The sequence below is a fragment of the Brassica rapa genome, chromosome A02, assembly GCF_000309985.2.
Source record: "Brassica rapa cultivar Chiifu-401-42 chromosome A02, CAAS_Brap_v3.01, whole genome shotgun sequence".
Classification (NCBI taxonomy): Eukaryota; Viridiplantae; Streptophyta; class Magnoliopsida; order Brassicales; family Brassicaceae; genus Brassica; species Brassica rapa.
In genome coordinates this window covers 16,008,879-16,029,429 of record NC_024796.2, presented here as the reverse complement: position 1 = coordinate 16,029,429, position 20,551 = coordinate 16,008,879, and the positions used below count along the sequence as shown (strand labels likewise).

The 20,551-nt window shown below is 34.3% G+C and overlaps 2 protein-coding genes across 2 annotated transcripts; one reads left to right on the top strand and one right to left on the bottom strand.

Annotated features, from left to right (window-relative positions):
- Positions 1–4,762: 4,762 nt before the first annotated feature.
- Positions 4,763–6,498, top strand: LOC103853332 (UDP-glycosyltransferase 72B1). The gene has a single exon (XM_009130258.3). It carries the CDS (start codon positions 4,921–4,923, stop codon positions 6,367–6,369), a length of 1,449 nt encoding a protein of 482 aa, XP_009128506.1. The 5' UTR covers positions 4,763–4,920; the 3' UTR covers positions 6,370–6,498.
- A 308-nt stretch (positions 6,499–6,806) lies between these two features.
- On the bottom strand, positions 6,807–20,310 carry LOC103853331 (MYB-like transcription factor ETC3). The gene is made up of 3 exons (XM_009130256.3): positions 8,042–20,310; positions 7,659–7,746; positions 6,807–7,520 (listed from the first exon to the last, which is right to left on the bottom strand). The coding sequence occupies exons 1-3, from the start codon at positions 8,106–8,108 to the stop codon at positions 7,442–7,444; spliced, it is 234 nt and encodes a 77-aa protein (XP_009128504.1). The 5' UTR covers positions 8,109–20,310; the 3' UTR covers positions 6,807–7,441.
- Positions 20,311–20,551: the final 241 nt, after the last annotated feature.

Genomic DNA, 20,551 nt, shown 5'->3' with positions numbered 1-20,551 from the left:
GACGCTGTCTTGCTGTTCGCAGGTAGCTAGTTGGAATCCTTCGTCGTCAGTCCTTCGTCACGAATGACATACGGCATACGACAAACATTCGGTTCTTTAGAATCTTTTGGCAGATATCTGAACAAATAATGCACAATTTTATAACTATTATCGTTTTAATCGGTTTCAAGTAGTATTGATTAAAGATTTATTTGGCTCTCACGGTAGCTACAAAACATCTGTATGATTCCAAATTATCATATGACTCGCTGAAATAGACATATAAATTATGATATTATATTTTGACAAAAAAAAAATTATGATATTATATTTACGTCTGATATTAAACATATCAGCTTCAAAGCTGTATTGATGTGGCAGCTTTAGAAAATTGTTTTTCCAAGTTAGTGCTACCTCTATACTCCTTCAAAACCTAAGCTACATTAAACAGTCAACGGATATTCAGAAGCAAAAATATTTAGAAGCTTTGAAACATCTTTTATAAATAAAATAATGTTTGAAAACATAAAATTTTAGTTTGGCAAAAAGCTTTAAATTTGTTTTATCAGAAATTGTGATTTTTAGTATTTTCTTACATTCTCAATAAAATTATAATTTTTGAATGATCTATTCTATTAATTTAAAGTCAGATTTTTATCTATTGCTAGTTGGTTATCATTTAAATTTTGAATAGTCCAACAAAACAATATAATGATATTTGGAGCAATATAAAGACATTTATTGATGTAAAAAATACATTTATTATAAGTTAGTTACTAAAATTCGGTCACCCATATATATTGATTTTAGTTAACAATTACCTAACTGAAGTTTACCATTCACAATATATCTAAGTTACATGCATAAATCCTTAATATATAAAATTTACATATTATCATGTGAAATAGTTTTACTTCAAACACTATACATTCTTATAATAAGTGTATAGGAAATAATATAGTTTTTTATAGCGTTTGTTTTTATATGGTATTTCATTTGGTGAAGTTGGTGTGTGTATATATATATATATTAATTTGTACAGTTTTCATATAGTATTATGTTTCGTAATTACTTTTATAATAAAGTGTTTTATTTGGTAAAACTGATATATTTTTAATATATATATATATACATCTATACTATTAAAGCAGGATCCTATTGTCATAATTACCTTAGGGGCATGTTTCCTTCACTAACATTGCATGTTTCATTAAGGACAATTAAGTAATATTAATAACAAATCTATATTGGGTCATTATTTTTGGATCCAGTCCAAATCAAATATCTCTTGGGCCATTTGGGCATATTAAAAAATCAGATTCAATTCTCACTTTTTTTTTTCTTTTGGGCCATTGAGTCCAAGTTAAAATAATTTTTTTTCAACTATTCTTAATTATTATTTTTTTCTTTTCTTAATATAATTTAAGCATTCATAAAAATAATTGAATTTTTTTATTGAAAAGTATAAATCTTTATTAAAAGTATATATTTTTTTTATTAAAATATTAACCCCATAATAAAATTAATTTATCAGAGTTATACCAACTTAATTCATTAAAAAAATAAAGTTTAATTTTTTTAACATAAATAGTCATTTAAAATGAAATACGATAAATAAAGATAAAAAATTTAAGTCTTTTATAAAATAAAGCACAAATATATGAAAATGTGACATTTACTAAATATTTGTCAATTGAAAAAAAAAACAAAAATAAACCCGCGCTTTGAAAGCGCATGTCAAAATCTAGTTTTATATTATAATTTCAGAAATTCAGATATATTGAGATTTTAATCTAAAAATATTTCCAAAGATTCAAAAAATGTTTATAGGTTATATTTGGTAACTAATATCTATAGAAATTTGAAATTTGGAAATATTAGATCCACTACAAAAGAATATGCTCAAATTCAAGTCAAAATATTGATATATTTTCTTATAAAGTAGTTAGGATCTATGCCGATTTTTTATATATCGTACAACCTACCTAAATTAATGCAAAGTGTATACAATTATTTCTAAGAATATTAACCATTAAACTAAACTGTTTGTTGACAAAAAAAACTAAACTGTCTAAATAAATATTTGTTTCAAAGTCCTCCATAACGGGTTGAGATAACCTGCCTAAATTTTTTTGGTATAAGTAAACCGAAGTTTTGAATAATCTTAACAATTTTAGCAAATGGTTCAGATTTTCCGTGGGTACAGTCTACCTAAATTAATGTGAATACAAATTAACATATTAAACAAACTAAAATACCAAAAATACAAATAAAAAAAGGTCTTATGTATCAGCTATGGTTCAAGAGTCATGTAAATAATTTAATACCACTATGTAAAAACAACAATGTTTTACACCAAATTTGAATTTTACAATAAATCAATAATCATTTAATTGTAAACATAATTAATAGATATAAATGAAAATTATCATGTGCAGCCGCACATATCAGAATCATGTTCTTAACTATAAAATAATTTCAACGGATTTTCAATCAAAATAAATTCAATTTATATTAAAATTTTATTGAGATATAAATATTATTAAACAACATAAAGTATTTATAAAGTTAAAAAACAGAGTAAATAAATCTCAAAAAAAACTTCATTTTTTTGGCAATTTATACCAGTTTTAATTTTTGACAAACGTGATAAAGATGACAAGAGAGAGAACAAATTGTTTTGTGGTGATCAAAAGATGAAACTTCGGATATAAACTTTGATTATTTGAGCAAAAATAAAAAAAGAATGTGCAGATGTTTTCCAAAATTTTGCTCTTTCCAAGCACTATAGGTAACAACCTGAAGAGATAATCAACATTTATTTTAAGAAATTTAGAGGAATAAATTGTTTAATTCAAAGTTTTCAACCATTTTTCACTTTTTTCCGAATGCTTTTAATTTTAGCTTGGCAAATAGCAATGATGCTTACTCATTGTAACTCGGTGAGCACACATATTAAAGAAACACTAGAGCATGGTCCGCACACCCGCACAAATTTTATTTTTATTTTTTTACTATTTGTATAACGGATAATATATATTTTAAAATTTACCCATTTAAATAATTATTTAAAATTACATTTTAAACACAATAATCTTATAGTTTATATTGATTTATTTTATCCTGTTAATCATCAGTTGTATCATTTATATTTTTAGAATATGACCCGTATATCCGCAAAAATGTATTTTTATTTTTTTATGGATCAAAATTTTATGATAATATATAATAAAATTGTTGTATATACTATTTTTTATGGATCAAAATTTTAAGATAGTGTATAAAAATTGTTTATATACTATTTATTATGTATATATATGGAATTAGTAAAATAATTATCATATAATGTATGTATTTAATTACGAAATGTATATATGGAATTCATTATTTCCAAACACACATATATATATAATAAAATAAGAAAAGACAATGAATACTAAAAGCTAGGTTTATTAATTATTTCTGTCATAATGCTTATTAGAATTTGATTTTGGAAATACATTAATTAAAGAGAAAAAACAAAGAATAAAAAAAGATATGTTAATTAATAACTTCAGTGGTATATCATTATAAATAAATTAATAAAATAAGGGATATTTTATAATTTTATTTCTCTTTTAATAATATAGATTTAATTTATAATTTTAATATAAAGTATCATTAGTTATCTAACTAATTACAATTCAACTAATAAAAACTGCATAATTTAAAAAGTTATAGAACACCAAATTAATAAGTTCTACAGTAAGAAGTGAAATCATGTAATTTGAAACATTTTTTTCCTACAACATCATCTGTTATAAAATTTAGAGAGTATATAAATATATAAATCATCATCGTCCACAATAAATGATTTCGTAGTTTCTTTATTGATTATGACTTTTTCGGAATATATTCAAATTAGTAAATCATTAGAACAATTATGGACTTTTAGATAATTCCTACTTTCACCTTTTTCACTCAAAATCACGCTAAAGTCTAATCTATCGATGAATGATGATATGCCTTTTAAACCACGATGTCCCAAAATATTTGAAGAAGTATAGAATAAATGTTTGGCAAAGAGGAGAACACAATTGCAGAAGATATTAAAAGCAAAACAATAGCGAAAAATAGGAGCGAAAGAAAAATAAAATAAATCATACTCGTGGGAAAAAAAAAGATAGAAAAGGAAAAAAATCATTGCAGAAGCATTACGTGTGCATGTCATCACATCTCACACGAGCTCCCAAGACATATCACACGCACATTTATTTTGACCCACAATCACAAAGGGCTTGTCCTCACTGATTTTCGACAAATTTCCAAGCCTCCTCCCATAATTGAACATATAATGTTTTTTTTTGGTCAAAGAACATATAATGTTTTTGATATAATATCACTGATCTTTGAACTGTTTGATACTTGCAATGATTATGAGAATTTCCATAACTAAAAATGTATTCTCTATATTTTCGTGGAAACTAATATATTAAATCGGATTTTTTTTACAACAAAACAGAAATTTAATCTAGAGTAAATCAGTACAAATAAAGTTAGAAATTGAAATCTAAACAAACAAAAAAAGTATAAATATAAAATAGACACTAGTAGCTTTTTTTCAAGACATGTCATTTATAAACTAACTTATAAATCTACTATATATATATATATATATTCAAAAACCCTACATACATGAAAATTCACAATTTTTGAATTCACTTTTTTTTTCCTTCTAATCATAGTAGACATGGCCGCAACTACGAACATTATACAAACGCTAGAAAAGAAATAAATAGAAGATAATCTATTTTTCTCCGGTTGATGATACACACACGAACTCTCTATATAAAGCCATTACTCAATACCTAATCAATTACAGATAGAGAGAAAAGTTTAAAACAATTACAAACTACTGCAAAAGTAAAGAAGCAAAGAAAATAAAAATATATTCTTGAATCAATGGAGGAATCAAAAGTGCCTCACGTTGCGATCATTCCGAGTCCTGGAATGGGTCACCTCATCCCACTCGTGCAGTTTGCTAAACGACTCGTTCACCGCCACGGCGTAACCATAACCTTTGTCGTCGTCGGCGATGGTCCACCGACAAAAGCTCAGAGAACTGTCCTTGACTCTCTTCCTCCTTCTATATCCTCCGTCTTCCTCGCTCCCGCCGACCTCACCGACCTCCCTCCGACAACTCGCATCGAAACTCGGATCTCCCTCACCGTGACTCGTTCGAACCCGGAGCTCCGGCGAGTCTTTGACTCGTTCGCGGCGGAAGGTCGTTTGCCGACAGCGCTATTTGTCGACCTTTTCGGCACGGACGCTTTCGACGTCGCCGCCGAGTTCAACGTGTTGCCGTATATTTTCTTCCCGACAACGGCAAACGTCTTGTCGTTTTTTCTTCATTTCCCTAAACTTAATGAAACGATGTCGTGTCCTTTCAGCGAATTAACCGAACTGGTTAATCTCCCCGGATGTGTACCGGTCTCCGGGAAAGATGTTCTTGATCCGGCTCAAGACCGGAATGATGACGCGTACAAATGGCTTCTCCATAACACCAAGAGGTACAAAGAAGCCGAAGGAATTCTTGTGAATACTTTTCTCGAGCTGGAGCCAAATGCTATAAAGGCCTTGCAAGAACCGGGTCTTGATAAACCACCGGTTTATCCAATTGGACCATTGGTTAACGTTGGTAAGCAAGAGAGTAGTAACGGGATCGAAGAAGAGTCCGAATGTTTAAAGTGGTTAGATAACCAACCGCTCGGTTCGGTTTTGTATGTGTCGTTTGGTAGTGGTGGTGCACTCACATGCGAGCAGTTCGATGAGCTTGCTCATGGTCTTGCAGACAGCGAGCAACGGTTTCTTTGGGTCATACGGAGTCCAAGTCAAATAGCTGATGCTTCGTTTTTCAATCCGCATAGCCAAAACGATCCGTTAACATTTTTACCACCAGGATTTTTAGAACGGACTAAAGGTAGAGGTTTTGTGATCCCTTCATGGGCTCCACAAGCCCAAATTCTAGCACATCCATCTACCGGAGGGTTTTTAACCCATTGTGGATGGAACTCAACTCTAGAAAGTATAGTAAGTGGTGTTCCACTCATAGCATGGCCATTATACGCCGAACAGAGGATGAATGCGGTTTTGTTGGCAGAAGATATCCATGTTGCACTTAGGGCGCATGCAGGGGAGGATGGGATGGTGAGAAGAGAAGAGGTGGCTAGAGTGGTTAAGGGATTAATGGAAGGTGAAGAAGGCAAAGGTGTGAGGAACAAGATGAAGGAAATGAAGGAAGGAGCTAGTAGGGTGCTGAATGATACTGGGACTTCTACAAAGGCACTTAATCTTGTGACATTTAAGTGGAAAGCCCACCAAAGAGAGCTAAAGCAAAATGGCAACCACTGAATATATATGTATGCGTCTAATATATGATGATGATTTGTATAATCAAACGGTGTGATATGTGCAAAATGTGTTTTGTGTATGAATGTTACTTTTTTTTTGCTGCTTTTATGTGATCAACTTTTATTTGTACATGATTTTGGTTTTTGATTTATTGGCGACTAAAGTTGTAGATGCATGGTGCAATCAAGATCCGCTTAGAAGAAATTGTTTGTTTCAGTTACAAACACTTGTTTTAATTTCTTCACTTATCAATAATAATCTCTCTTTTGATTTTTTTTTTTTTTTTTGAAACACAATCTCTCTTTTGATCAAAAACGAAAAATCAATAAAAATCTCTCTAAGGTTTTTAAACAAAAAAATATTAGTATTTTAATATAACTTTTTTTTTGTTTTTCTCTAAAGAATTGATATCTCTCTACGGTTTTTAAAATTTCTCATTTGAGAATTCTCTTGGCTTCTCTCTCTTCTTTTTCTATTATTTTTACTTTTATAATCTTGAAACTCTTGTTAGAACTCTTCTAGAGTTGCCGCAGGATATTACAGGAAAACTATGTAATGTAGGAAGAGGAATAAGTGCGTGTCTATGGACTGTGGAGTAGGTGAAATAGCATTAAATAAAACAAGTGGGTCCTGAAGACAGCATGTCGTTTATGACTTGTAAAACGACGTCCACTTTTGTTTGGGAGTAGGTTGTTTGCCACTTTCCAAATCCACCGTGTCAAGCAGTGTTGGAGATACATATTTCTACAACTTTCCTTCTAGAATGGTAATGCAATTACTTTCTATTACCAGCACACCTCTTTTCACCTATCCGTATTTGTAAATTTTGTATCATCAAATTTTATCTTCGGAAAAATTAAAAAAAAATAGCAAATGTTCCATCTTGTCCTACGCACAACACTCGGCCTTATTTGTTAGAAGAAGTTTTGTTTCTTTCATCTCTTATAGAGGCCCAAATTTTCTTAATCCATGATAAAATTCCGTTTGAGATTCATAATTTAGATTAAGAACCTTTTCTTATTACAAAGTTGGTATAATTATTAAAATTAATCAGTGAAACTTCATAGATAATTCAGTTATTCTTCATGACCCAAAACCTCTCAATTTCTTGTGCAGTTCTTCCTGGGATCCTCCCAGCTATCAATTCCCACCTTTCACCAAATATAGGAAAAATAAACACAAATAAAGATTTAATTAGTGTTAAATAAACTAAAACTGTTTCTTCTTCTACGAAATAATGTCGATATCGCAGCAGGTAATAAGTAATTAACAGTTTTAAAGGATCAAACCTGTCACCGACAAGCTTATGCATTCGACAGACCAAATCTTCTTCTTCTTGATTCATATTCAGAGCTTCCCACTCAATACTACTCACTTCTGTTCCACGTCACCAGTATTAAATGAATATCAGTTCTACGGTGCAAGTTAGCAGTACATTTCTACAAACTAACTTGATAGAGAGTAAGGCTTAGTTTAGCGTTAGTTTGGTAGTATATATACCAAATCATTGTGTACAGATTTAACTAATGAGAAAGTCTTTGTCCATAACAAATTTGATCTCTTTCTATGATCTTCGTCGTTGATCTTCTACAAGCTTTATAACCAATTTCTCACAATATAAAAAAATTCTTTTTAACGTGGAAAAGTTAAAACGATGTTTCGAGCTTATTACCTTGAGATGCAGAAGAAGCAACAATGGGACTAGTCTTGGTCTGCTTCGTCCTGAGATGCTTATCCATTTAGGGATGTGAGAAGTATAATAAATATGAGAGAGATGGGGTTTGGAGAGAGAATGGTTGTTTTTGTTGTTCAGAGGAAGAACACCAACACTCCTTTCTATTTATAGCACCCGAGTTAGGGGGGGATTGGTCGGTTTCCATGTTAAGGAATCTTAGTTTGCCTTTGTTTCATTGATTAAATCATCATTGTTAGTACTTGGTAGTATCTTGCAACCAGTAAAATCACATGTACCCGTGACTCTATAAACTCCGTTGTGATACTTCGGAACATCAGCTGAATAAATAAACTGATTCCTACTGTTAGTTAGTTAGTTAGTTAAGATCACTATCAACTATTTTAAACTCCTCTATTTTTTTTTCTGAATGAATGTTAAATTATATTCAGATAAAAAAAAACATTTGTACAATAGCTGTGGCATTGTTGTTTTTAAATAGAAAGTGTAGAACACCGATTATAAAAACTCAAATATACTCATTTTGAGTCACACCAAATAGCAAAAGCATCCCCATGCCAGCCTCGCCCATCTTCCTCCATTTTGTAGTAAATGTTTTTAAAACTAACTGCAATCGTTTTGTATTTTAAAACATTACTAGATTGTAACCCGCCCGCCCTAAACGCGGGATTTGTTCTTTTGTTTTAAAATAATAATAAATTATAATTTCAATAATTTTATAAATTTAGAGTTTATTATCTATTTAATAGTTATTTGGACATAGAGTACAATTTTGTTTTGGTAGAAACTTCTTGTGTTGTGTTTGGTATGAGTGAAAATTATGAGTTTGTGAATACTATATATATATACAGTAGAGATTTCATAGCACGTTGAGATCTTAATAATTCTGTAATTACTATTACTACTTGTTATAATAACTAAGGTGATTTAGTAGAATTTTCACCTAAATTGTTGAGCTGAATAGTTAGATTGTGACAAAAAAGAATAGTTAGTTTTTGACAAAAAAAAAAGAATTGTTAGATTGTTAGGTAAATCAAGATTATGTGAATATAATTTTACTTAGAGTATATTCTAAAACCATTATACCCTATGAACAAATATATTAAATAAAAAATAGTATTTATCTGAGAGAGAATCTAACTATTGTTAAATTGATTACTGTATTATCCGATGATATTGATATAACCCATATGATCAAATCTTTAGTAACTGAATTATAATAAATGTATTTATAATATTTTAGATATATAACATTATCTTGTTAGACCATTTCAAATTTAAGTGACAACTTTCCAACAGTAGATAAAAAATAGGACTCTATTTTAATAGATTAGATACGAGAATTAAACTTTTATTTTCATCAGTTATGCTTATCAGATTTTTTTGAAAAAAAAGTTATTCGGATCTATTAAAAACACAGACCTAACCCCCGGATGGAAGGTGCAGCCCACGGATAAACCATCTCTCGGACATTCAAATGGACCAAAAACCAATAGTCCATATCCGTTATGCTTATCAAATAAAGAGACCAGAGCACAATTTTATGTGTTTTAATTATTAATTCACGTATTTCTGTATGGACAAATCAAACAGGTGGGAATATGGTCCTCTATTTCTGTATGGAGTGATCCATGGCTCCCAACCACTCGTCCGAGACCAGCAAACAAAAATCAACATGACACTTATCCGGACCTCACAGTGGATTTCATCATTGATCCTGTTTCACGAACTTGGAATTCACATGCAATTCAGACGTTGGTGGACCCCCATGATACTAAAAATATTGAGAGTATACTTCTGAGTAGAAACCAGATGGTTGATATGGATGGATGGCATTTCACAAAGAATGGAAATACTCGGTTAAATCAAGATATCAGTTAGAACGGGTCTATCCGGATAAGGAAAACCCACCAGAGTTCTATGGTCCCACAGTAGACTTTCTAAAAGCGTTCTGCTGGAAAGTGAGATGTTCATCGAAGATAAAGCATTTCTTATGGCAAATGGTATCTGGATGCATAGCTGTTAAGAAAAATTTGCAAGGAAGAAGAATACGAGGAGATATATGTTGTGCTAGATGTGGAGCTGAAGAGGAAACAATAAAACATGTATTTTTTGAGAGTTCTTCTGCGCGTCAAGTTTGGGCTTTGTCAAAGATACCGTCAAATCCAGATTTCTTCCCTACTAGTTCTCTCTTCACAAATATGGACCATCTTTTCTGGAGAGTACGCCCGAAATTAGAAGATCATCACTTTGCGTGGATATTATGGTACATTTGGAAAGGAAGGAATAACAAGGTTTTTAGTAATTTGGATATCGACCCACGAGATACACTTAATCTTGCGGAAACTGAATCAACACTTTGGGCTGAAGCCCAGGTGATGAACATTCAGCAGGTTTTACACCAGGCTGAGGTTACGCATCGCCAGAGGAGAGTAGGACGCTGGTGCTTTATAGATGGTTCCTGGAAAGATAAGAAGGTTTTTTCAGGACAAGGTTGATTTAGTACTCTCGAGGGTTTCAAAGGTTTGATGGGAGCAATAAATATTCGGGCAAGTCTCTCACCTCTACATTCGGAGGTGGAAGCTTTGATATGGGCGATGGAGTGTATGAGAAATTTATGTCAATTTCAGGTTACTTTTACTACAGATTGTTCTCAATTTGTGAAGATGGTTTCGGAACCAGAAGAATGGGCAGCGTTTGAGAGTTATTTGAAAGACATAAAGATGTTGAAGACAAGTTTTCTGAGCTCAGAAATCATTCATGTACCCCGGACGGAGAATACAAAGGCGGATAGTCTAGCACAGAATGCCAAAAAATAATCGTCTCTCGTCGTTCACATGGATGCAGATATTCATAAAATGACTATATATATTAAGAATTTTAAATAATATTTAATGTTATTTTTCAACTGAAAAATATGAACAAATGGTGAAAACTTTTAAAGTGAAAAATCCAGAAGACCTAAAAATATATTGATTGACCTTACTCCAAACCAACAACAGAAAACTCTTTTAATTTATACTTAATTTGAAGCACAACGCGACTATACGATTACATATATTATTATTTTTTGAAAAAAGACTTATATACGGAGACGCCCATGTCCAAACTGCGTATAGCTACTGGTAGATTAACATGGGGTGATCACCAGCTTCTCTGGATGCTTTCGGCGGGTTCTCCGGCGGGCTATGCCCAGATTTCGGTGGACGGTCATTACGCGGTAGTCGGATCTTTTTCGGAGGCATCCAGATATCAGGATCATAAAAAAATAAATAAATGTTTTTGTAAAATTGATAGAATAAACTATTTTGTATCATTCTATTTAATAAAACTTGTAATCCAGTTGCAGATCTACTGTATAATTAACACAAAAGCTGCTTTTATTTTCATCCTCCTACATTTAAATACTAAACTTGTGAAGTATATTTTGTTAGCACTGGAAAAAGCTATGTTGAAAGTTTGGTAGGGAGAAGTTAAATATGGGGATATTCCATTTTATTCCCTTTGTATACTCGTAAAGAATTATGTATGCTAGAGTTATATATATAGCCTCTACAAGTCATTTTTATAAGAAAAAGTGGTTAGGTTTTATTTATTTTATTGAGGTAAATAGTTTTGAAAATTCTGAACCAATAAAGCAGTTGTAATAAAACGTGGTTTGCTGTTGTAAGGCCCGCTTTTTTTCGGCTTCAAGCCTATTGGGGACCATTTTTGGATGATTGAGGATCAACTATCCAAATTCCAAAACACTTTCATGTTTTGTACCGATGACATTCCTTATCTCCTTTTTGTGCACTGATTACATTATTAAAAAGGTGTGCTTACAACCGGAGCGATGCGCATCACTAAAAGAAAAATGTGATAACAGGAGAAGCATGTTCAAAGTAAAGAAAACCAAAGATGGTCTTTACTTGTATTTCTGCAGCCGGAGCTCCGAAGAGCTTGTCAAGTCGAAATCAACGATGATGTCCCTATCTCATTCGAGAAGATACATGACCGGGAAGGGAGAATAATCAAATAATTTCAAATAATAAATAATACTTATAAGAAAGTAAATTCTTTTAAAAGCAAAAATTTTCTTATCACAAATAGTATTATCTCCGGTCAAATTTTCTATTTTTTTTCTTATTTCACAAAGATAATTTTTTTTTATATATTTAAAGTACTTTTGTATACTTTTGAAAAATATTAATTAAGAATATTTGAATTGAATAAATTTCATTAGTGAATAATTATTGGAAAGTGTATAGAAAATACATATTATATTTTTAATAAGCGTAAATACTCAAAAAAATTTTACTTTTAAGAACAAATGAAGTACCAAAAATTAAATAGCATTCATTAAAGAATAAAAAACTAAGGTAACCTTAATGAATAAGAAATTTAATATAATAATTATTTTTAAATTATTTATTTTAAATTTTATATCTTAAATTTAAAATTCTAGATCCTAAATCCTAAATCTCAAACCTTAAACCCAAAAAAAATAACTATTCTTGACCAACTAACCCTAAAACTATATGTTTTTAATTTTTTAATAAACATTATTTTTGTTATTTTTATGATAGTTTTTAATAATATCCAATTGTATTTCTCTTCTAAAAATGTTTTACTGGAAGGCTATCTACTCTGATTTTTTTTTTTTTGTAGAGAAATAGCTTTCTACTTATCCTAAGCGAATGATGAAAAAATCACATCAAGTAACAATGTTGACAAATAACTAGTCTAATTAAACTTAAGATAAGTTAATTGGGTTGATTGATTATCTAAGCGAACTATCGAAGTAATCACTCAAATAATGTATTTGAGGCTGACTTTCAGTTATATAAAAATCTAGATAATATGCTCTACGTCAATCTCAACTAGCTTGACATCAATTTGTTAATCAGTGAAGCTCAACACCTATTAGAGGCCGAATAACTAAGGTCTACGCATATTTATAAAGAAAACATTGATTCCAGATGGGTTTATGCTAAGTATATATCATAACTTTTCACTAAGAGCATCTCTAATCCCCCTCTATTTAGTATTTAGAGATAAAATCACTACAAACATCTCTACTTTTTGCCTCTAAAATAGAGATTGCTATTTCTCTTCTCTATTTATATAGGAATAAATAGCATTTTTCTGTATTTGAAAATTTCTATTTTAGAAAAATACATTGAAGCAAAATTCATCTCTATTATAGAATTTCTTTATTTTAGAAGTAAAAAAAGGGAAATATATTGAAAATGGTCTAAGCATGTAGAGAATCTGTCCGGCTTAACAGAAAAATCCACCTCCATATCCGAAGCAGAAGGGATAGTCGGCTCATCCTCAAATGTAGGAGGAACGACGCCCTTGATGTTAGCCTCTGCCAAAACTACGGTCTTGTACTGATCCATCTCCTTGGCCAAATTCCACTTGCCGGTTTAACGCCTGAGCCACTCTCTCGTTAGCTCCCAGCGAGCGGTAATCCTCGCCCCATTCACGGCCATCACCATCTCGTACTTAAAAGTCTCCGCTGACTTTCTAAGGTCGCTCATGATTTTCTCTAGTTCTTGTTTTTCCTTGCCTAGGGTAAGCGCCTCAGCCGAAGACGCCTCCACCATGGACTCTTGGGCCTTGACCTTCGCCTGAAGATCGCAAATCTCCATTTCCCTGGCCGTACATTTGCCTTTCTTTTCAAACAGCTGGCAAATTAGCTTTTCCAGTTCTTCCCGATTAGAGGACACACCCTCTTCCGACAATCCCTCTCCTAAATGGTGAAGTTGAGACAAATTCTATGCCAATGCAAAATTATCATCAGACGAGAGTATATCAAAAGACTAAAAATAACGACCAATTAAACATTTTGCTTACCCGAAGGAGTTCGCCATGGAAAACTTGAATCACCTCCGAAGGTTCTCCCTCCGAAAGATGAGTCTGATCCTGAAGAAATACTTTCAAGTTCAAGTTGGAGAGAACAGTGGATAGCCCACCAGACGAGTGCCCAATTTCGGCTTATTGATGAGCTGACCTCGTAAGTACACCATCCTTTGACTTCTTCCCCTGAGATGAAGAAGTTGGTTCTACTTTCACCACTGTCTTGCGCCTGCTCTCGGTGATCGTCATATCATCATCCGAGGTATCCTTGCTGACGAATCCTTTTTTGCTGACACCGCCTTTGTCGCCTCCTTGAAAGCGACCATCGGATATTGCGCAGCGTCTCCTGACATGTTCTCTGAAAACAGGGGCAAATCTAGAGTATTTATTTCTTGGGTGCACTATTGATAATAAAAGCTAAAAATGTACAAATGAGCTTCGAACCTGGGTTATTATGGGTGCACAAAACTGACTTTTACCATCTAATCCACCAAAATCTACATGCTTTTACCTATAAAAATTTGAGTCTTAAGATATCTATGGGTGCATGTGCCACCACACCACATAAGGTGGCTTCGCCACTGTCTGAAAATAAACATCAAAGCGGGAGTCGTTAAATATTCGAGTCAAAATTTTCATGCAACACCGTTGAGCTAAGCAAGTACACCACCTGACGGTGTTCGAGGGGAAGCGTTCGCGCGCGAAGAACGTTACTTTCTCCCTCCGAAAGAGCATGATGAGTTCCAGCTGCACACAAAAATTCAGATATGTCAATCAGCAGATCGAGATAAGCCACCTATCGTATCATAAACCTATCTACGAAATTTCATCGATAAAAGGATCCTGGAAGGATCATAAAAGCATATCTCTCCTGCCATTTCTTCCTGAAGACATGAGCGTTACGGTCATTCTTCAAAAGTTCCTCTAGGATCGGCAAACGGCTGCAAGGGCCGAGATGAAAATGACCCTCGCCACTGTTGATGGGGGCTAAATGATAAGCGTAGAACACCTTGTTAACACCCAAGGGGATGCACTTTATGTCCTCCAAGTTCTGAATAGCAATGAGAATCCTCCAAGCGAGAGGATTGAGTTGAGAAGGTGAGATCCGGAAGTAATCACATAACCATGCGATAATCGATGGCACTTCTCCTCTGAATCCCGAATCAAAGAAGGCTTCGGAAACGGCAATCTCTTCCGGCATGCAGTTATAAGCCTGCTCAGAAGAGCTAGATGCACGGAGAACAACATAAGGAGGGAGTAGATATTTCTTCCGCCATTCTGCAAAATCGTCATCCCCCACTAACAACGCGGGACCCACCAGAGGTGGAATCAGAGGGGCGTAAGACAATGGAGCTGGAGCCAAGAGGTTATGCTCAGTTTCGTCGTGCGGATCTGATGAACTATCGGATTTGGAGATGGGAGAATCTAGTCTCTTCTTTGATTTGACCTTCTCGGCCGTTAGAGGAATGGAAGAACCAGAGCGCTTTGACATATGTGAATCGTCTCCTGGCCAATAAACTAGAGGATGAGAGAGGATAGAATCGACCTACGCACCTAAACGACTGGAAAATCACGATCTACCTAATCCTAGAGAGAGAGTGAGAAATGGTACCTAAAGGTGAAGAAGCCAAGACCGAGCTGCGCGATTATGGAGTGAAAAAAGAAAGGGTGGCATTTAGAGTAAGAGTCGTTGATATCTTCTCGAGAAAGCTGATAATCTTGATCCCCTTACAAAAATAAAATAAGAAAGGGGAGATTTCAAAATTCAAATCAAAACCCCCTTTTTTTAGAAAAATTGAATGAAGAAATAGATTCGGCCGGTTCGCAAATAAAGAAGGAAAATCAGAGACATTAAAGCTGAGTTGATCGACCAAACCCCCGACTCCATAGAGGTAAAGCTCCGACGGAGCACATCCCTCCAACATCAAGACCAAGGGCCTGGCCGCTGAACATAGTGACTATCTTATGCTCACTAAAGCGAAGAACATCCCTTCGAGTAGTCCTGTGTCAACCTACGAGGGCCATTCCAGGTCATGAACCCTGCATACTAGTCCTATCATCAACAAACATGAGGAGCCAGGGCTTCGAGCCCTGCAAGATCATCTCCAAACAGGTATAGCACCTACGGATATCAACTATGGACTCCGGTTTATTCATGGGGATGCCGGCTTTCCTCCTGGTTCAAACACGATTCAGGCCTAAGAAGAACGTGGGAAACGGAATAACTGAAGCAATATCATGCCTAATGGAGGCCTACCGAAACAGAGCAACTCCGATTGACTCAAGTGCATAGGTTATCTCCCGAATTCGATGACGAAATCAAGAAATAAGGGGCAAGCTGTTGGGAAAAAATAATCTGGTATAAGAATCCCCCAGGCCTCGAGCAGGATACTGGCCTCCAGGTTCCTACTAAGAGAAAGACCCGGTTCCTACCGTTGCTTCCATCTCCGGGTAAAATTGAAATTTTCTACATAAGGGATCCTTCCATATTTCAAAATATGGAAGAGTTTAACCTACCTAACCGACATCTCCACAGTTATATAAGGGAGCCCATACCCAAGAGCAAAAGAATCGACATTCATAGACTAAGAGATTAGAGCTAGGCAGCTAGAACTAGGGTTTATACATCAAACGTTGTAGTTCCTGCACATTCAATCAATAAAACATCTCTTTGCTCTCTATTCTTGCTCGTTTTCCAGCTCTTCTATTGTTTCGTAGTACTCACAAAGATCCTACACAAAAATACCCTAACACGTCACACACGCTTTCTTTGTGTGTTACACTCAGCATTCCTACGACCATCTCATTCTTTACTATGTTTTCATCACTTTATAGCTTACATGTCCTAGTTAAGCATGTCACATCCATGTAGCATCTTCATTTCTGACATGTAAACACTCCGGATAGCTAATCTCCATCAGAGTTTTGTAGAGACGGTTTAGGGATCTAGTAACACATACAAGCAATCTTCCACATGAATTTGTGAGTGTTAAATATACGACTTTCATGTTAGCCTCACATCTGTTTTCTGTTGCTTATCCAAGACTCAATATGTTATGGTTCACATCAGACATATAATATATGTCTTTGAGTGCCTTCTTCGCACCAGCCTTGCACACAAAGGTAACCACAAATTTTCCTAAAATGTCAACACACGATCCATCACCAAACTTCACCTTACCTTTGATGTTTTGATCCAAACTCGAAAAGAATTCCTTGTTTCATGTCACGTGATTACTCGCTCCATTATCCAATTACCAAACACTTGCATTGCCTTTGTCGATATCAAGATTCTTCGGAATCAGTTTGTCTTTATTCAAGAACAGTACCTCGTGTACGTAAAGGGTGCCCGTCTCTAGTGTCTCGTTTATGTTGGTTTCTTGATTCTTTATTGGTTTCCCGGGACAGACAGTTGATAGTGGCATGGATTTTCACATCTCCAACATATCACTTTCGAACGATCCTTCTTAGAGTTTTTATCTATGGTGTGTGACATGGTTTTGGTTGTTTAACCGACCTCGTCCTCTACCTATTTCATTCCGTCCTCTACATCTACCACAAAAACTCTCATAGTTCCTCTGACTATACTGGCCCTTGGTATTCTTTCTGAGTTTTTCCCCTACACGCTTCTCACACGCCTTTAGCCTTCCAACTATATCCTTAAAGCCCGTAGAATTTAGGTCTAGGACTTGCTAAAGGGACTCTATGATCTGGATGTAATTTTGTCTCAGAAGTCCCTTCAAGAATTTCTTCACCATCTTGGACTCTTCTATGTTTTCTCCTAACGAGGCTGCTTTGGAGGGTAGGCCCGATATATTTACCGCAAAGTCATCGACCATATCATTATCATCCATCCTCAACCTATAAAACTCTGTCATCAACGTATGAAGTCTCACATGCCTTAGATAATCAGCTCCAAGGTGTCATGACTTGATAGGTTCCAGATTTCTTTTGATGTGGTTTGTTCTCCCACCTGGAGAATCAAAGTGTTGGGAACAGATTGAAACAAAAGAGCACTCACAACATTGTTCTTCTTTTGATCATACGAACCAGGTTCGGTTGTGTCTCATACTTCATGAAACCGCAACAAAACCTTCATCCTCATCGACAAAACCGTATAGTTGATGATGACAACATCAGACATTGGATGGATACGGACCCGAAGTCCTTTGTGCCTGGTGCAGCTCTAGTCACGTTCGCCATCTTGCGTTTGTGATCTCCTTACAGTCACCAGATCGAAGCTTCAACTTAGGCTTAGATCAAGTATTCAATCGAAAGCTATGTTACCAATTCAAATCTCTAGAAACATAAAGATTTATAAGAATAATTTTTTTACTTGCTTTAGAAACTTTTCAAAACTAAATATCTCAATGTGTCTCATAGATATTATGGAACAACTCTCCATTCTCCATGAAATCTATATTTATAGTGAAAAGCAATTTTCTTTTACATATGGAATATGAAAACAAACCTAATATCCAAATAGTAAACGTTTTTTTTAATTCTAGATTTTTTTTTTATGTTATCTCGTAACATATTAAACATTTATTAATATGCTAACTTTCAACAAACTAAATATCACAATGTGTCTCTTACATAGAACACCTCTCCATAAAATCTATATTTATATTGAAAAACAATTTTTTTTTTACAGATGAAATATGGAAACACAAACCTAATATCCAAATAGTAAACTTTTTGTTTAAAATTCTAGCATATTAAACACTTATTATTTTTGTTCAGAACCTGAGACAGAACAAAGGGAACAGAAAATGCAGAAATAACCGGAGGGTTGTCCGTGAAGAAACTTGATATCCCATAGATCAAACCGTCTAAATCAAAAGATGAAGAAGTGGTCAATAGATAGTTGCAAGGTTTCCTCGTACGTCAGAGACTTTGCAGGAGCTATTGCACTGCTTAGAACAGAAGTTAGTAGAGCCAACCCGCCATTGAAGCTCTTGAAGAAGCTTTCCATGGAGATTGGGTTGGGGTCTTCTTTGGTGGAAATATGCTAGGGAGTGAGAAGGGTCTCCCTGGTTCTGATCTCTTTTCGGATAAAACTGACATAGGAGTAAAGCTAGCGACTTTCAAAGCTTCCATGGCTCTCTCTTTCTCTCTACACTACACCAAGAAGTGTCTTCTCCGTATCATCAAACGTTCAGGAAAGATTAAAGAAGAAGTGGCAAAAGTGTGAAGACAAGCATGATCCTGTTTCTAGTAAGCTGACGTGGACTGTGTAGTCAATCTCAGCCACAGCTTCATTGACGCGTGGCATTTTCGGATGAGATGTCTCTTGAATGTTTTTGGTATCAGAGCATCATTATTGCTGGGACAAAATTTTGAGTTCTTAGCTTTTTTTATTACTATTTTTAGAGTAAGATACATTGTTAAGAGACATTAGGAAATATGCACATTATTACTAGGACTTTGTAGTTACACTAACTTTATCTCCACTTCCACTCATCTTCCTTTCTTCTTCTGAGCTATGATCCTTTACACAATTGCACACACAAATTCCGAGATCTTAAATCAAACTGGATCACTCTCAATTTTCCCACAAAAAACACAAAACCAACAAACCTTTCATATCATCCATGATGCGAAGAGTCTCGGCAGTTGCAGGAGTTTTAAGTTTGCGACCACTCACCAGCTCAACTCCAAGCATCAGTCCTCTTCCCCGTACATCCCCAATGACTACATTACATACGCATATGCATAAACACAAAGTTCAAGACCAAACTATATGAAGAGACGTGTGAGAGAGTTTTACTTTCGTGTTTCTCTTTCAGCTGATTGAGTCTTCCTTTGAGATAAGATCCGACCATCGACGCATCTTTCTTAATCTGAACCTGAACCTCAAGCCTACATTTAACAACATGGAATAACACATCAGATTCATGACTAACATCGGCGTCGCAGTTGATATGATATGTGGTCTTATAAACAACTAAAACATTACAAAGATTCTTCCTTGGAGACAAAACAAGATCATCACCGCTTGGATCATCAGCTAACACTGGAACTGGAGAAGATTTGTCCACTGTTTCGTAATCACAGCAACAGTCCTCAACCAAAGCTTTGTATTTTACCATTTTCCTCTGTATGTATATATCAACAATTTCATCAAAAAGATTCAGTTTTTATATTATCTTCAATCTAAAAACCAAAGCTTTGACCTTTTAACTCTTGTCAACACAAATCAAAGTTCATCAAATTCAGACACGAACATGTAACTGAGATCCTTTTTGTCCACATTCCGTTATATCAGATTGAAGCAAAAAGATGGAAAGTAAATAATCACGAACCTGAAGTGAGAAACAGAGGAGTCACCACAGAGAGAGATGTGGAGAGAAGAAGGGGAAACTCCCTCAATGAGAGACACGTGTCTCAAGAAACGTTTGTTCTTGTCCTTAATTAAATAATGTTTTTCTGATAATAACTAATTTTGATTTATTTTTAATCTTAATTATACTAAAAACTTTAGCTAAGAAACGGCGATAATGTTGGTCTCATATTTTAAGTGATGCCAGCATGAGATCACAGGCTAAAGACGCTTAAACTGGAAATCAAACCGAATTTCTTTTCGGATCACACGAGTCAAATCAATTAAACCGCTTATAAACCAGCCAACCAATTTATAAACCA